The 19,122-nt window shown below is 42.7% G+C and overlaps 1 protein-coding gene across 10 annotated transcripts in view; it reads right to left on the bottom strand.

Annotated features, from left to right (window-relative positions):
• KALRN (kalirin RhoGEF kinase) overlaps positions 1–19,122 on the bottom strand; it is a 991,119-nt gene that overhangs the window by 29,317 nt on the left and 942,680 nt on the right. For all 10 annotated transcript variants that reach the window (XM_043992602.1, XM_043992601.1, XM_043992603.1 and 7 more), the window contains 4 exons: positions 6,167–6,194; positions 5,565–5,736; positions 4,801–4,922; positions 786–917 (listed from right to left, as the gene is read on the bottom strand). In XM_043992602.1, coding sequence (XP_043848537.1) covers positions 786–917; positions 4,801–4,922; positions 5,565–5,736; positions 6,167–6,194 — 454 coding nt within the window. The remainder of the gene's footprint in view (positions 1–785; positions 918–4,800; positions 4,923–5,564; positions 5,737–6,166; positions 6,195–19,122) is intronic.

Genomic DNA, 19,122 nt, shown 5'->3' with positions numbered 1-19,122 from the left:
CATAAACTATTAAGGACAGTATGGTAGAAAAGATGTAATAGAAATGATTGTGATGAACTGGCAACCTACATAAAGGCAAGGGAATTGTAGATTTGGGTTGGTTTTAGTAATGAGAATAGAACCAACACATCCCCAAAACCAGAAAGAAGGGTTTTGGTTTTTGTTTGTTTGTTTTTGGCAGACATAGAACAAGAGAACATATTTTATCAGAAAAATGAGAGACTAGGGAAAATTACTGAAAAACAAAGACCAAGAGGTCACTAATACATCCAGAAAAGAAGATTTTTTTAAAAAAGGTAAAGATTATGAGTTGGGATAAGTCAATGAACTCAGGGGCTCAAGTTAGGAGATACAGATGTAAATGGTTTTAGGTAGGGGTAGGGTCCACATGAGAGGAGAAAATATCCCTGGGACAATTAAAAGTAATTTACAATATAGTCTGAATTAATTTAATCAGATCATTTTTCTCGTGTTTTGCTTATTTCATGGGTTGCAACAGCAAAACAAAAAAGTAAAAAATATCAGAGGAGTGTCTAACTAGAAAAGACAAATTAATCACATGGAAGAAGCAAGGGATGCTGGGTAGAGAGCCTGTGTTCTTTGCTTGTGTCCTGGCAACATCAGGAGAAAGTGAGAAAGTCCCCCCACCCCAGCACATTGGATGCTCACTCCTGCTCCCCCACCCCATCGTGACCCTACTGGGGGGACACGGATGGATTGTGAGCTGTATCACTGAAGGGACCATTCAGGCAATGAGATCATGGAACTCTGGCTCTGGTTTGTACCTTCTTCCCTGTACTCCACAGTGTAACCAGAGATAGTGCAGTTCCCTGTGCTGGATGGGGGCAGCCATCGGAGAATCACTGATGTGCAGCTCCTTTCTTGGGCAATGGGACGATTTGGTGCTGCTGGAACACCTGGGGAAGCCCAAGGTCAAATTTAGTTGTTATATGACCTCAGACATGCTATTTAACTTCTCTGTATCAAATCCCTCCCTCCCCCTACCTCTCCCATGGCCACTCTTACCAGTTGACATATTTTCTTCCCAACCCTGAAGTTTGAAAAGACCATAGGAGAGGATGTTGGACTTAGCATGAGGGAGGACCTGGGTCAGGATCGTGCTTCACAGACTGATTAGCTATGTGACCCTGGGCAAGTCACTTAATATTTCTGGACCTCTGTTTCTTCATCTATAAAATGAGGGGGGGGTGTATGGATTTTGTAATCTCTAAAATCTCTTCCAGCTTTTAATCTATCATGATCATATTTGGAATTTAGAACTAGAAGGAATTCTTAAGAGTTTTATTATTGTCTTTTGTTTTTATACCAGTCATTTCGCCCACCCCACCCCCACCATATTGAACTCTGCCTTGCAGCAAAGAAAAACACTTCAGTAAAATCAATGGACACAGTGCCCAGGTCTGATAGAATATATCACATTCAACATCCATGGTCCTCCCCAACACACACATAGAAGGAAAAGGTGTGTTTCATCAGCAGGTCTCTGAAACCAAGATTGGCTTTTGCAGTTATTTTGTGTTCAGCTGACTTTTAGTGTTGGTGTCATTTCCACTATTGAGGCTTTTGTATTTATTGCTTTTCTGGTATTCCTTACTCTGTATCACTTCATATAAATCTTCCCATGTTTCTTGGAGTACCTTATAATAATAGCTATCATTTACATAGTGCTTTAAGGTTTGTAAAGTGCCTTGAAAATATTATCTCATAATTGTAATTACTTATAGCAGAATAATATTCCATTACATTCATATACCACAGTTTGTTCAGCAATTTACTGATTGATGGGCACTCACTTTGTTCCAGTTTTTGGTTACCACAAAGGGAAAGGAGAGAGACAGAAAGACAGAGAGAGACAGTTGCCCCTCCCTGGTCACCACTGGGGCAGCTAGTTGGTGAAGTGCATAGAGCACCTGGCCTGGAGTCAGGAAGACTCATCTTCATGAGTTAAAATCCAGCTTCAGACACTTAATAACTTCGTGACTCTGGGCAAGTCACTTAACTCCATTTGCCTCAGTTTCCTCATCTATAAAATGAGTTAGAGAAGGAAATGGCAAACCACTACAGCATCTTTGCCAAGAAAACCACAAATAGGGTCACAAAGAGTTGAACATGAGTGAAATGACTCAACAACAACAACAAAATTTAAAATATCCTATGGGGACATTTTATTTGGTGTTATTTGGTGTTTTATTGATTATGCACATTGGGTATTATGTTCAGAATAATTTTTTAAAAATTTAAATAGTGAAAGGCAAAATAAATAAACAATAGTTTGCTTCATAACTTAAATTCAATTCACCTGATATTTATTTAGTGCCTACTATACGAAAGGTACTGTGCTAGGCACTGGGTATATGAAGATAAATACAACATAGGTCTTCATTTCTCCCCAGGCTACACTCAGGACTTCTCTACCATGCCCCCGCACTGGGTACCTTTACCCTCTTCCTCCCCTCCCCTTTTCAGATTCCTTTTATGTGCTGTCTTTACCCATTTGAATGAGGAAGGTCTCAAGTCAGCTACTTGGAGGCTGGGCTGTTCTTTTTGCTTATATTTTTATTCCCTGCATTTAGAACAATGCCTGGTACACAGTAAGTGCTTAATTAATGCTTGTTCAGTGACTGTCTAGTTCTCATTTTAATGACAGGGAAGGACAAGTAGACGAATAATTTGGCTATAAGGGAGAGAAGATAAACACAAATTGGTCCAGGCAAAGAGCTAAGTCAAACTTGTGGAGGAAGAGATGATATTTATCAGGGCATCTGATTTAGACCTCGAATGAAGGAAGGGTCTTCCAACTCTAAAATGGAGAGTGGCTTTGAACAGGTGACCTCTAAGGGCCCTTCAGGCTCGAATTTTTTGATTCTAAGGTGAAAAGAAGAGACAACCTGTTGATGTGAATAGAGAGCCAGCCTTGTTGGCAGGAAGACCCGGGTTCAGTGTGACCCTCACCAAGACTAAACTTTCAGTGCCTTTGGCAGTTCTCTGGCTATAAATTGTTATTCGTCCTTAGTTCTCAAAGAGGCTATAAATTGCAGTATTCCCTATGCTAATTCCATCATGGGTCTGGTCTCCCTTCACCCCCCCCCCCAAAAAAAACCCTCCCCAAACAAAAAAGATTAATAGCTGGACTTGACCTACATCTTTGGGCCAAGCCCATCTGGGCTCATGAGGCTGGTCTTAGGCAGTCAAGACATCACAGAATAAGCTTGTTGGATTGAAGAAACCATTCTTGGATTCTTCCCCAAACAAATCTGGCCCCTTTTGTCGTGGCCCTTCATGGGAAACTGCTCTCCCAGGATTCTTCACTCTTAAAGTAAAGGGTTACCAGCTAGAGAAACATTGAGTAGTGTGTGTGTGGCCAACCCAGATCCCTCTTTCTCGTTCTGTGCATTCACACACTCATTGAAGACTCAATGAGGGGCTGAAGGTGGAGAAAGAGTGAATGGGGATGCCTAGTATATTCCAGGCATAGGAAAAGGTGTGAGCAAAGACATGAAGGAAGACTATACCAGGCAGGACGTAAAATTTGTATTGGGTGAAACTATATAGTTTTAAATATTTTTGATAGGCCACTGCAATATTTTCAACATTTCATATATTTATCTAGTTTTAAAATACTGCATTTTTTTCTTATCTTACTTTAGAATGCTGATTCTAGCTAACATGGAAACGTATAAGACCTCAGTGGAGGAGCTTGATGATATAAAGTATTACTCTGTTGTTGTAGGTAATAGTGGTGACATTTCTGCCTTATGGGAAATAGATTGTAAAATATTGGCTTTCATAGAATGGAAAACATTTATTAAGCTCCTCTCATCTTCTCTGTCTCTGTAAACATCTACACACATCGCTGTGTTAAGTGGTTTTTGTTGTTGTTCAGGGTCATTTCAGTCATGTCTGACTCTCTGTGACCTCATTTAGGGTTTTCTTTGGCAGAGATACTGGAGTGCTTTGCCATTTCCTTCTCCAGCTCATTTTGCAGATGAGGAAACTGAGGCAAACAGGGTGAAGTGACTTGCCCAGGGTCAATGTCTGAGGCCAGATTTGAATTTAGGTCTTCCTGACTCCAGGCCCAGTACTCTATCCACTGTGTCACCTAGATGCCCCTGTTAAGTACTTGGAATATAGCTAAAAATGAAAAACAGATTCTGCTCCCAAAGAGCACACATTCTAATTTGGGGGAACAACACATATAAGAGGTTTTAAGCTGCAGGGTAGATAGAAAGGTCTGGTGGTCCTGAGGGTTCAGTCATAGGGCAGATAGCAAGGCTTTGTCAAGATTTCTTTTGAAAAATAAATTTCATTTGTCTCATTAAAAAAAAAAAAACCAACATTGGGGACAGCTAGATGACACTTACTAGCTGTGTGACTCTGGGCAAGTCACTTAACCCCCACTGCCCCGCAAAACAACAACAAAAAAACCCCATTGATAGGATTCATGATCTGGGTAGGAGTCAGACTAGATGACTTCTGAGCTGTCTTTTCTTCTTCTTCTTTTTATATTTTTTTCTTGGGGAGACTTGTTTTGTTTTGGCGAGGTAATTGGAGTTAAGTGACTTGCCCAGGGTCACACAGCTAGTAAGTGTTAAGTGTCTGAGGGTGGATTTGAACTCAGGTCCTCCTGACTCCAGGGCTGTTGCTCTATCCACTGGGCCACCTAGCTGCCCCCTGTCTTTTCTACAGAACTGTCATTGTATGAGTTTACACAATTTGCTGGCAGTTCAGGTGGATCCCTTGCTGGCCGGTTTAAATGGATTAACAAAGAAGGTGCCTTACCTTGCACTTTGATTGTAGCTGATGTTGTTGCAGTCCCATGGTCATTTGTTGCTACACACGTATAAATCCCACTGTCCTGGGGCATCAAGTTGCAGATCTTCAGTGTGATTTCACCAGAATCACTACAGAAAAGGTTCTCTTTTAAAACTCTTAAGAAAAAATTTTCCTATCCTCCCCTTCTGTACTCTTAGAATCACTGGCTTGACTCAAAAGGCCTTAGTTTAAAGGCTGAGTCTGGGATTATGCTACCAACCCATGCAGTTTATAAGTGATCATCCACCAAGTGGTGAATAATTGAGCTCCCTAAAAGAGGTGTGTTAAAACAATAAACAACAATAGCAACAAACCACCACCCACCACAACCAGTGGGTGAATTCTTTTTGTAATTTGTTGAAATTAAAAAAAAATAGATTCAGAACAGTTGAATTGAATAAATACATCAGGTCATGGGGAGGAGTGGGGAAATAAACCTGAAGCTCACATAGAGGAAATGACTTGGAATGGTCACACAGCTGGTAAATGTCTGAATGAGAATTTGAACTCTGGTCTTCCCTGACACCAAATGAAGCTCTCTGCCCACTATGCTGACTCCTAACCTGAGACTTGAACTGATTTCTCCTGACTCTAGGCCTGGAGAACTGGCTCCAAGGAAGTTTTTCACTGAGACAAATTAAATGGCCTGCTCTATGTGGTTAAAAAGTTAAAAAGGTTCCCTGCTCATAGAGGAATGGGTGCTGATGATCAGGGGAGGGGCATGCAGCTACCAGGAGGAGACTGTGTATGTGGCTGTGCTGTTGTCACTGTCCAGGATGTTCTGGTCAGGGCCCTTCCAAATAATGTTGGGCTTCGGTCTCCCACACACTTTGCACTGCAGGGTCACAGTATCACCCAGTAAGCAGGTCACATCCATCAGGGGCACAAGGAATTCTGGGGCAACTGCAATCCAAACAACACACAGTGGGTGCATGCTTAAAACACACCTCCAATCAAGCAACCCTCTCCTTCACCTCCCTCCCTCATCCCACCCTTTACACAAGTAGTCCCAGGCAACAATGATGTGTGAATAACCACTAGCTAAGCATAATGTTCTGCAGCACACATTCCCCTCTCCTCTAATCTTTCTAGCATCGTCTCCCCAAATAGAACATAATATCCTTGGGGGTAGACTCTGTTTCATTTCTGGGTTTATATCTTCTTCTCTTAGCATAGTTCCTGCACATTGTAGGTGCTTTAATAAATGCTGCTCCCATTGTTGATTGATCAGTCTGAAATGCCGCTCCCTGGTTGGACGAGCCTATAGAAAACTCTTTAACCTCACCTGATATGTTTTTTTTTTTTAACTTTCAAATGCTTCTCTTGAACTCACCTTCTTGAATGAAATTTGGATTCAAGATCTGAAAAAAAAAAAGCAAAGAAACAGAGAATCATTTTATTTGTAAGCAATTCAAGAAACAAGGCAAAACTGGGTCAAATTCAGCCAAAATCCACTGACTGCCACAAGTATATGAGTTAATTTTCTGCTTAGGTAGGTGAAGTGGTAGGTTTCTCTACATGAAGGCAGGAGAGACTTGGGTTCAAATTCCAGCACTCTGTGTGACCCTGGGTAAATCAGTTCAGCTCTCTAAGCCTCAGTTTCATCTTTCGGAAATGAAGAGAATGTACACTTCCTGACCCTAGCACATAGCCAGGTGTGTAGCAGGTATATTAATAAAGGCTTGTTCAAAGGATTTTGTTTTCCTTTTTCCCCCGATGTAGTATCAGGGCAGCTGAAGGAGTGCAGTGGATAGAGCACTTAAACCTGGAGGTCAGGAAGACTGAAATTCAATCAGACATTTATTAGCTATGTGAACCTGAGCAAGTCACTTAACCTCTGCCTGCCTGTTTCCTCAGGTCCACGGTCTGTGGCAATAGACTTTGGCTCAAGTCTCAGTTTAGGATGCAGCACTCAGGGAGCTGGACCTGGTGTCAGGAAGATTGGAGTTCAGATCCTCATTCAGACATTTACTCGCTGTGTGACCCTTGACAAAAATGTGACCCTTGACAAATTATCTACCCTCTCTGAGCTTCCGTTTCCTCCTTTGTAAAAATGGGAACAATAATATGTACCTGTAAAATGGGAATAATAATTACCCCTGCCTGTCAGAGTTGTTGTGAGGATCAAATGAGATAATCTTCGTGAAGTGTTTTGTACCATCGATAGCTCTATAAATACTAGCTATTGTTATTCTTCATGGGCTTGTGGGGAGGAAAGGGCTTATTCAGCTATGATGAGTATTTCACAGGTGCCCAGAAGGCATCTAATTCAATCCCTTCATTTTATGGATGAGGAAAAATGGAGGTACAGGGTATGGTCATTTGCACCAAGTCACAGGTATTAAACGGCAAAGCTGGGATTTGAACCCAAGTACTCTACCTTTCAGTCCAGTGTTCCATTCACCAAACTGTATAGACTCTCTCACTTTCATATAAAAAACAGGACGGACTAGCTTGTCTATATGCTTCACAAGCTACTATCCTTTCTCTCATGGCTTTCTAATCTACAACCCTCCCCCTAACCCACAACAATCTCCTGCCCTCCCTGTTAAATTAAATCCAATGGAACTTCGCTGAAAATTAAAGGGTTTCTTCTTCTTTTTTGGGGGGGTGGGTAATGAGGGTTAAGTGACTTACCCAGGGTCACACAGTTAGTAAGCATCAAGTGTCTGAGGCTGGATTTGAACTCTGGTCCTCCTGAATCCATGGCTGGTGCTTGATCCACTGTGCTACCTGGCTGCCCCCTTCTTCTTTTTTTCAAAACCCTACTAATAGGGGCAGATAGGTGGTACAGTGGATAGAATGCTGGCTCTGGAGTCAGGAGGACCCCAGTTCAAATCCAGCCTCAGACACTTGACACTAGCTGTGTAACCTTGGGCAAGTCACTTAACCCTGATTGCCTCACAAAAAAAAAAAAAAGAAAAGAAAAACAAAACAAAGCAAAAACCCTACTAATGGCTTACTCTTTGCCCCATCTTCTTCCCGAAGTCCCCCATTCTTTCAGGGGTATCAATTTCAAAGATACTTGGGTAATTAAATTTCCACAGTGGCAAGAACATATTCTAAAGATTAGCCATTCTTTGGAGTTACCAGTATGAGAGGACTTGATGAGGCCATGATCTATCTTTGTGTCTTCTTTCTGGCTTCTGTTCATTTAGGAATAAATCAGAGAGGTACCTGGGTGGAGATTATTTGGTCTGTTCTTAAACTATTCCAAGAAGTTGGGAATTTTTCCTGTAGTCTTTTCTTTCCATAGATGATAGTTACATTCTAGATAGAAGGCATTTTAGAGGTTAGCTGTTGTTGTTGTTTAGTTGTTTCAATCATGTCTGAATCCTTGTTTTCTTGGGGTTTTCTTGGCAAAGATACTGGAGTTTCCTTTTCCAGCTCATTTTACAGATGAAGAAACTGAGGTAAACAGTGTGAAGTGACTTGCCAGGGGTCACACAGCTAGTAAGTGTCTGAGGCCAGATTTGAACTCACAAAGATGAGTCTCCTGACTCCAGGCCTAGCACTCTCTCCATTGTACCACCTAGCTGACCCAGAGGTTACCTAGCATCATCATCATAATAATTATATCAATAATATAACAAACACCTACTTATGTGCAAGGCCCTGTGCTAAAGTGATACACAAATATTATTTCATTCTATTCCCACAACAACTATGTAAAGTAGGGGCTATTATTATCCCCAGTTTACAGTTGAGACAAAGGTTAAGTGACTTGCCCAGGGTCATACAGGTAGTAAGTGTCTGAGACTGGATCTGAACTCAGGTCTTTCTGATTCCAGTCCCAGTGCAGTATCTACTATGTAACCTCCCTAACACCCAACCTTCGAATTTTACAGATGAGGACAGTCAGTCAACAAACATTTTTTAAGCACCTACTATGTGACAAACACTGTTAAGTGCTAGGGATACAAAGATAGGCAACAGTCCCTGTTCTCAAGGGGCTCAGGTGTAACAGACACTGAGGCCCAGAGGAGGAAAGTGATTTACCCAGAATAACATGGGGGCAGAAGTGAGTTTAGAGCCTGGGATTCCTGAATCTGTTTACTGCTTGGTGCAATGGAAAGAACTCTGCCTAGGGTCATTACTTGCCCTCCATGGCCTTAGTTAGACCAGATGACCTGAGCTCCATACCAGCTTTAGATGCGTAGTTCCCTGGTCCTGTGAATCCACTGCTCTGTCCTCTAAGCCAAGGGAATTTCCCTTAATTAAAAACCATGGAATCTGGGCGGCTAGGTGGCGCAGTGGATAAAGCACCAGCCCTGGATTCAGGAGTACCTGAGTTCAAATCCAGCCTCAGACACTTGACACTTACTAGCTGTGTGACCCTGGGCAAGTCACTTAACCCCTATTTCCCCGAAAAAACCCAAAACAAAACAAACAAACAAAAAAAACCCCCATGGAATCCATATAGCTCACAAAATAATCCTAGAGAATCCCCATTTCTCTGCCCACTCCAAAAGGGCTGATTAGACCATAGGCACAGGTTGTCAAATGCCCTGTTATCCCCGAGCTGAACTTCTTCCTACCATGGACAGTGACTGAAAATATTCTTAGATATGCTGTTTATTTGCTATGTGAGAGAGGACAGAGTCACCTGGGGAAGACAAATTGCCAGGGCACACACATGCATATATATTTATTTACACACACATCATTATTATGATAATTCCCATTTTACAGTTGAGAAAATTGGGGCAAATAGAGGTGAAGTAACTTGCATAGGGTCACAGAGCTAGTAAGTGTCTGAGATGGGATCTGAATTCAGGTCTTCCAGCCCTCTATCCATTGCACCACCTAGCTGCCTTAGAGACAACCCATTCTTCCTATTTTCACCCTAAAGAGGATTAACACGGAAAGGCAATGTGATACAGAGGATAGAGTTCAGAGATTGTTGTTGAGGCCTCCAATCACGTCTGAGTCTTCCTCACCCTGTGGACCATATTATCTTTGGGGTTTTCTTGACAAATATATTGGAATGATTTGTCATTTCCTTTTCCAGTGAATCACGGCAAACAGAGGTCAAGTGACTTGCCCACAACTAGTGTCTGAGGCAGGATTTGAACTTAGGTCGTCCTGACTCTAGGCCTGGAGCTCTATCCACTGAGCCATCTAGCTGCCCCCATAGGTATCAGAATGCCCATTTTTTTTTTTTTTTTTTTTGTGGGGCAATGGGGGTTAAGTGACTTGCCCAGGATCACACAGCCAGTAAGTGTCAAGTATCTGAGGCCGGATTTGAACTCAGGAATTCCTGAATCCAGGGCCGGTGCTTTATCCACTGCGCCACCTATCCGCCCCCAGAATGCCCATTTTTATAGATATAGGAAACTGAGGCTTAGAAAGGTTATATGACTTGCCACTATAAGACAATATCAGAGGTCAGATTCAAATCCAGGTCTCTTTTGGCTCCAAGTTTTGCACAGTAGAATAATACAAGAGGAGGAAGACCTGTGTGTGTGTGTGTGTTTTTTGTTTTGTTTTGGTTTTTTTAGTGAGGCAATTGGGGTTAAGTGACTTGCCCAGGGTCACACAGCTAGTAAGTGTTAAGTGTCTGAGGCTGGATTTGAACTCAGGTACTCCTGACTCCAGGGCTGGTGCTCTATCCACTGCACCACCTAGCTGCCCAAGACCTGTGTTTTAATGTCAACTTCATCCTTGTCTTTGACTTTGAAAGTCTGAGCTAACTTCAAATCCCTTTTTTAGGAATCAGGTTTCCCAGTGGTACAATGGGGAGAATCATGTCGTCCCTAAGTGAGTAGATTTTGGGAGATAAGCAAAAGGAAGGCCTAAAATTGTCTAAAGTTTGAGGAACTCTCCATGAAAAGGTTAAATATGATTTTTAGCTTTTATCAGCTATTTGACACACAGCCACACTTGGGAGGCCAAATTAACTTTCTCTCTGATTTTTTCTTGAAACTAGTTCACCCTCTGACTTCAGGATGACAGTTTCCACTGGTAATATTCTTTTTGACCCAGCAGACTTGTGGATAAATAGTTCACCTGGGTCATTTCTTCCATATGTAGTTTCAAAAGCTCAGTATGCTTTCTTCTGTCTTTTGTCTTTCAAGGAATGCCTGCCCCAAAGTGCACAGAGCTCATCCATCTAAGTGCACATCATAGTCTGAACAATAGGCAAACTTCATCCATTTAGTTTTTTTCCCTTGTGGATAGTCAGGCTGAACTCTTGAGTGATTAGAGATCTTATTTTGGAGGCACTGCAATGTTCTAGGACTTGGCATAACCAGCACAGTTTCATTTGGAAGCAGGAATGTTGGGAGGACCTCATAAATTATAAGAAAATTCTTCCATTGGGCTCTATCCTGGGCATCCTCTATGGAGAAAGCAAACACCTATAAAAAATCAAGTTAGGCCCATATCTTGTTGTTTGCTTTGCTTTATGTTAACATGGGTAGGGTGATATAGTGGTAGAGTGCTAGACTTGGGGTTAGGAAGACTTGGGTTCAAATTTTGTACCTAAGAGTTATTCATTTTCTGACTCAGAACAAGTCCCTTTATTTCTATGTGCCTCAGTCAATTCCATAGGTATTATATAGGGTTTGATTTGTTTTGGTGGCAGTAGTTCCCATACTGGTAGGCAAATAACATCCTTTGTGTTCCTGTTGATTATGAGTAACCAGAGGGTTAAAGTTATTTCTTTGGTTACTTCTTTTAAGGAGTCTTACATGATTTTGAAACATGCTGGAGCTCAATCATCCTGAGCTCATTTAAGAATTTAACTGAGAGAACAATGAGAAGAAAAATAGAGAGATTTGTCAAGATTTCTAAACAAATTCTTTTCTCCATCAATAACAGTGGAAGCATCACATTTGGATTCTAATACCACAGCCTCTTGTGTGCTACAGAGATAGCAGAAACAGCCATTAAAAAAAGATGAGAACAGATTAACTAGTAATAATAGCGGATAGCATTTACATAGTGCTTTAAAGTTTGGAATGTACTTCATATATGTTATCTTATTTGATCCTTACAACAACCCTATGATGTAAGGGTGCTTATAATCCCCATTTACACATGAGGACCCAGACTGAGAGAAATTTAGTGACTTGCCAAGGAATATCCAATCAGCAAGTGACTGAGTAGGATTTAGAATTCAGGTCTTCCTGGTTCCACGTCCAACATTCTATCTACTGAGCCACATAATTGTCAAGAGAGGGAGGGAGGGAGGAAGGAAGGAAGGAAGGGAGAGAGGGAGGGAGAAAGGAAGGAGAAAGGAAAGATGGAAAAAAGAAGGGAGAAAAGTAAGGAAGACGGAAAGAAGGAGAAAGGAAAGAAAATATGGACTAAACCAAAGGTACCCACAGGAGTTTCTTGCAGGAGGTGAAAATGATCATGAGGGTGCTGAGAGTTCAGTTCTGAAGGTATTTTAAAGTCGGGGAGAGTACAGGAGCAAGGGGGAAATATGCTTTAGAAATCTGATTTTATGTGAACAGCAGAGGGCAGGTTTACTTCAGGAAAGACAGGAAAGATTGAAAAGAAGGCAGCAAGATTGTAATGTTTTACCCCCCAAATAGAAAAATCCTCTCCTACCTCTAATTGAAGGTGACCCATACCCGTGAAAGAATCCAGTGTTCTAACACCTTTAATGCTCAGGCCAGAGGAAAAGCCAGTGAAGCACAGAATAGAATTTATTGACTTTGGGCAAGGAAGATGCTCTGTGGACCTATTAGACCTACTAGATCTGTTCTCCATTTGTTGTTGTTCAGTTAAATCTGACTCTTTGTGACCCTATTTGGGGTTTTCTTGGCAAGGATAATTGGAACGACTTGCCATTTCCCTCTCTAGCTCATTTTGCAGACGAGGAAACAGAGGCAAACAGGGTGAAGTGACTTGCCCAGGGTCACACTGCTAGTAAGTGTCTGAGGTCAGAGTTAAATTCAGGAAGAGAGTCTTCCTGACTGCAGGCCATCCACTCCATCCACTGTGCTACCTAGCTGCCCATACCTTCCAGCCAAGCCAACAGGAAACCTCCTCTGACCCAGAATTTTAGTGAGCAATGTCAGCCTCTCCAAAAACCCAGAGAAAAACAAAACCTCCTTTATTAAATATCTCTTAGTTGTAAAAAAAAAAAAAACAACACACAGAACTGTTGGCTGCCTAGGACACCAAAGGAATCTGACTGGGGCTAAAGAAAATGAGTGAGGACGTGTAGTTCTCAAGGGGATTTAATATAATAATTTGTCTTGCTCTGTGAGAGGTAAGCTGTCCTAAGGTCTACACTGAATGAAGAGATGAGACTCTGTCCCCTTCTGTTTGGGGACAGAAAGATTGTAGATCATCCATCCCCTGCACAATGCAGGGATTTGATCCTCATTGAGTTATGCCCTGGGATGGAGAAGGAGAAGAAGAAAAGGAAAAGCTCTTCAGCATCAGGGGATTCTGGGGAAAGGCACTTTCTGGATACCATGTTTTTACTCTTTAGGAAAGATGATGTGCTTGAGAGTCATGCACCTGGAACCCAGCTTCCAGAGGTGAGAGAGTGATTTTAATCTTCTCTGCCTAGTACGACAGGGTGGGAAGGAGTGGAAGGAATTGTGACACAATGGAGGAGGGGAAGAGATAAGAAAGAAAAAGAAAATGGGAGCATAGGCTTCACTGAGAGAAGAATTAAATTATTTAATATCCACAGATGCACAGCTACAAAGAGGTGTTGAGTGATCATAAAATCCATTCTTCTCACTTCAGGTAGGCTCATAGTCCACTTAATACTGGGTAGATGGGGGAAATCTATTTATATTTTAGGGATCTCCAGAAGAAACTCCTCTTGTCTGACCCTAACATGTATTCCAGTATTTATCAGTCTTCACATGAGATGATGTTTTTAAAATGCTTAGTATATTGCCTGGTACATAGTAAGTGCTTTTAAAAAATGCTTGTTCCTCCCTTCCTTCCCCAGTTGTCAAGAAGGTCTCCATGTATCTTACTTAAACCTCTCTATTATGTCTCTTTTTCCCTATTGCCTTTCTATTTGTTTTGTGTGTGTGTGTGTGTGTGAGGCAATTGGGGTTAAGTGACTTGCCCAGGGTCACACAGCTAGTAAGTGTTAAGTGTCTGAGGCTGGATTTGAACTCAGGTACTCCTGACTCCAGGGCCAGTGCTCTATCTACTATGCCACCTAGCTGCCCCTTTTCTATTTAGTTTTAATAGAAACTATTTGAGGGGGGAGAATATAGGGGAGACTAGGACAGTAGAAAGTGTGAGGGACAAGCAGAGGGAGGACAGGGAGAGAGCACAGGGCAGCAAATGCCACTGTAAGTCTTGGAGACCAAACAGAACTTTGTTGTTCCCAACCTGAGATCTAGCCATGTCAGTTTTCTCCCCCTGCAGAATGAGGGGGCTAGATTCCACCTCCAAAGTTCCCTTCTTCCAGCTCTGACCTCCCATGATTCTGTGATTTTAAAATGGTTTTTAATCTCTGCTCATTCATAAAGGAATGCAAGAAGTATTGCAGTTACACATTTTCTTAACATGTCATAAGTCCCAATACTAGAAATATAGACCTTGTATCTCCTTTTTCCATTTTATGATCTTTTTTTAAAACTTGGAAGAATTTGAACTTTTTTTTTATTACAACATCCTAATCTTTTAGAAAAATTAGTGAGTGCCAGTGGTAACTCAGAGACACTAAGGCACAGGTAGGGGAGCCTAGCAATGTAATGACAAAATTTGTTCTTTTTTCTTTAGAATATTTCATCTTTCCTCCTTCTTGTCACTCTGTGTCTTCTCTCCTAGCAACTTTTTTTTGTTGTTGGGTTTTTTTGGTTTTTTGTTTTTGTTTTTGCGGGGCAATGAGGGTTAAGTAATTTGCCCAGGGTCATACAGCTAGTAAGTGTCAAATGTTTGAGGTTGGATTTGAATTCAGGTCTTCCTGACTCCAGGGCCAGTGCTTTATTCACTGTGCCACCTAGCTGCCCTCTCCTAGCTACTCTTATAACTGGGATGTAGAATGTACTGAACACCCCCTAAATGCAGGTACTGTGCAGTCTCGGTCCATGTCATGGAGGAGTTTACTATCTAGGTTCCCTCTCCACTGGTATAGTAGGAAAACCTCTGAATTTGTCATTTAGCGGTTGGTTTGGATTCAAATCCCAGGTCTACTACTTATTACAGATATGAATATGGGCAAATTACTTTATCAGTTCAACTCAGCAAGCATTATTAAGCACCTACTATGTGGAAAATACTATGGTTGCCTTTAAGGAGAGAGGGAGAGGGAGGAAGGGAGGGAGGGGGACAGAGAGATTGAGAGATTGAGGGAGGGAGGGGGAGAGGGGGGCAGAGAGAGGTGGGGAGGGAGGGAGGGAGAGAGAGAATGAATGAGAATATTTTTACAAAGAAGTAAATGTGAGGTAGTTTGAGGAGGGAGACTGAACTAATCACCAGGGAGTAAGATAAGGCTTTCAGGAGGAGGTGACACCTGAGGTGAGCCTGGAAAGAATCAAAGGATTATATAAGGCAGAGAGAGGAGGAGGTGCATTCTGGGCATTTGGGAGAGCTTGTGCAGGCTCCAGATGGAGTCCTGAGTTCAGAGAGCACAGTGTAGCTTAGTTTGGCTGGAAAGTAGATTGTGAGGATGGTAATGTGAAATTGTTTGGAAAGGAAGACTGGAGAATGACTAGAGGGGACTTTAAATACCAAACTAAGGAGTTTGTAGTTTGTGATTGAGAAGCTACTGGACATTCCTGAGCAGTGCAGTAACATGATCAGACATCTACTGGATGAGGATTATTTTCACAAGAGTGTGAAGGATTGACTGGAGAGGAAAGGGTTGGAAAGCAGGGAATCCCAAAAGGAAGCTATTGCTAGAGTCCCAGTGGGTGGTGATTAGAGCTTCAGTCAGAGTGGTGACAGTCTAGAGAGGATGTTATGACTATAAGATGATGTGGCAGAAGAATCAATAGGGCCTGACAACAGATTAGATATGGGGGGTGAAGGAGAGGGAAGAGTCTAGTGGGATGAGTCGGGGCTTGTGAGCTCTGGTGACTGGAAGGACAGCGACAAACACAGTAGGGGTATCAGGAGGGGCACGGTTTAAGAGAAGGGATAATGGAATTCTGTTTTTGATATGTGGAGGGCTTAGATGCCGATGGGACAGTCAGTAATGTCTAGCAGGCAAGTAGTAAGGTAGGCCTGGAGTTATTATAGAGAGTTGGGAGAGAGAACTCTTAAAGAAATGATAACTGAACCCTTGGGAGCTAGTGGTGTGTGTGTGTGTGTGTGTGTGTGTGTGTGTGTGTGTGACAGAGACAGAGAGACAGAGAGACACACATACACAGAGAGACAGAGAGACAGTGAAACAAGGTGCAAGCTTTTGGAGAGGATAGGATCAAGGAGAACTCTTATGGTTTTCCTGTTTCTCTGGCCACCAGGAGAAGAGCTACCTCTTCATTAAGGACGGAGCAAAGAAGGTGAGAAGGGAGGCTAGTGTAGAATAAGAGGTTCTTAACCTGGGGTCCTTGGTTCCCCAAGGGGTCTGAGGATATATTTAAGGGGGGGTCCATGAACTTGGATAGGAAAAACTAATTATTTCAATATGATTGTTCTCCTTTGTAATCTTGTATTCTTCTAAAAACACAATTCTAAGAAGGGGTCCATAGGCTTCCCTAGACTGCCAAAGGGGTCCAGGACACAAAAGAGGTTAAGGACCCCTGGCATAGAGGGATTTTAAGGTGTCTGTTAAGAGGAAAGGGGGAGGGGGCAGCTAGGTGGCCCAGTCGATAAAGCACCGATCCTGGATTCAGGAGGACCTGAGTTCAAATCCAGCCTCAGACACTTGACACTTACTAGCTGTGTGACCCTGGGCAAGTCACTTAACCCCTCCTGCCCTGAAAAAAAAAAGAAAAAAAAAGAGGAAAGGGGGAGTTTGTAATTGAAGGAGTATATTTTCTCAACAAAGGAGAAATTGAGGTCCTCTGCTGAGAGAAGAGGGAAGCTTGAGGAGGATTTTAAAGGTTGAAGGTAGAAATAGCTGCTGTGGGGAGAGTGATTGGGAAAAATTAAAGGGACTTGTAAGGAGCAGTGAAGGGCCAAGTGAGGGTGTATAACAGAAACATGTAATGTGTCTACTTAACATCATTCAGTGACTTTTTTTTCCAGAGACATTTGTGACAACACTCAGTTCAGAATGGAGAAGGTAGATGGTGGGAAGTGATCTAGGGATGGGGTTTAGGAAAGGGGTATTACACACGAACAGTGGCAGGATAGGGAGACAAGAGATTCCAGGGTAGAAGACAAGATATAGCTGAACTGGATAATTATGTTGTTTGCCCTTCATTGTTGAAGAGGACCATGACATCAGGAAAGTGATGTGATGACTTGCAAGTGAATTGGATTGAAGTGAGGGAGGGCTGTGTAAAGTCACCAGCATCACTCTCTCCTCCAGAACCATCTGAGTCTAGTGGCAAGATATAGATCACAACAACTAGAGATGGCCCTGGATGCCACGGGAGACGTTGGCCTTTTTAAACTAAGTTCTTTCCCAAGTCTCAGTTTGTCTGAGGCTAGGTAAGAAATGAGGCAAAGAATGGCCGGCCTCTTTAATCTAGTTTTAAAAAAATCAGTCTGTGAGGGGCAGGCCCTTAGATTTTCTGGCCAAAACAGAAACAATTGCTATTTACACTCACTCTGAGCCATCAGAACCCAAATGATTAATTACTAGGTCAGGGCTGTAATGGGAAGAAACTGAGGCTAAGCAGGGGTGATGAACTAGGAGAGCAGGAAGAAGGGGACTGCTTAGAAATCACAGGCAGGTGAATAATGCACTGGCCCTAGGTGGATAAAGCACCAGCCCTGGATTCAGGAGGACCTGAGTTCAAATCCAGGTTGACACTTGACACTTACTAGCTGTGTGACCCTGGGCAATTCACTTAACCCTCATTGCCCTGCCCCCCCCCCCAAAAAAAAGAAGTCACAGGCAGGATGCAGATTGGGTTTAGGAATGAGGCAAAATGAGAGATGGAAGGGCTGGTGGTTATAGTCACTTAGCCTCTCATTGGTAAAATGAAGGGGCTGGACCAGAAGGCCTCACAGATCCATCACATCTCTGCATTGGTCTTTCACCTTTCTCCGTATCCCCAGCACTTCACACAGTGCCTGGCACATAGGGAATGCTTGTTGACTGACTATCATACTTGAACTTCCACAGCTCAGTTTCCTCTGATCCTCCTCTGCCTTATAGATACACCTGGCATGAGGAGACTTGAATAATCAAGTGAGAGTGGGTAAGACAAAGAGATTTTTGTTTCTTTAAAAGCAAGCAACCTTTTTCAAATCCGGCCTCAGACACTTGACACTTACTAGCTGTGTGACCCTGGGCAAGTCACTTAACCCCAATTGCCTCACTAAAAAAAAAAAGCAAGCAACCTTTAATGGCAGCTGTCATCTGTTCTCAGGCAATGTGGCTCCAACTGACATACCAACATGCAGATCCACACGCCCTCTCTTGCTGTTTTATGTTCCTGAGTGTGCCTCTGGGGTCAGAGTCTAGAGGACCAATTCTACTGGGGCTTGTCACCTTAGAATTCCCTGGAAGTTGCCCTGCTTCCTAAATGGGTTCACCTGTGAGGTTAAGTGGGTGAAGACTCATTTCATCATTATCCCAGCATCCATTTCTACTGCTGGACAGATGGTGGGGTAGAGACACACAGATGTTAACCTCCTGATCAAGCAACTCTCTCTGCTATGCCTCTTGGGTAAATTGCTCCTTGCTTTGGGTAGATGAGGGCTGGGGAGAGTGAAAAGGGAAAGGGAGGCAGGGATATATGAAAGGAATGGAGAAAAGGAATAAATGGGGGAAAGGTAGAGATGGAGGAAGAAGAAAATGAGAGAGGGGGCAGCTAGGTGTCACAGTAGATAAAGCACCAGCCCTGGATTCAGGAGGACCTGAGTTCAAATTCAGTCTCAGACACTTGATATTCACTAGCTGTGTGACCCTGGGTAAGTCACTTAACTCTCATTGCCCCACCCCCCACCCCCGGAAAAAAAAAAAGAAAGAAAAAGAAAATGAGAGGAGAGAGAAAGGATGGCAAAAACATGAGAAATGGATAAAGGGAAAGGATATGTAAAATGAGAAGGAAATGGACACAGGGAGCCAGGGGGCAAAAGCTGGAGAATTTAGGTTAGAAGCTGTGGGATTGTGAAGGGAGAAAGCAAAGGGGAGGAACGCTGGAGAAAGCATCATGTGCCTTTGTTTGGCAGGGGGAGTACGCACATCTGGGCTAGCAACTCTTATCCCAGAGGACAGTCTCCACCAAGATTCATCCC

The sequence above is a fragment of the Dromiciops gliroides genome, chromosome 3 (assembly GCF_019393635.1).
Source record: "Dromiciops gliroides isolate mDroGli1 chromosome 3, mDroGli1.pri, whole genome shotgun sequence".
NCBI classification, from domain to species: domain Eukaryota; kingdom Metazoa; phylum Chordata; class Mammalia; order Microbiotheria; family Microbiotheriidae; genus Dromiciops; species Dromiciops gliroides.
Note: the sequence above shows the minus strand (reverse complement) of the source record. Positions and strands in the feature narration are given on the sequence as shown.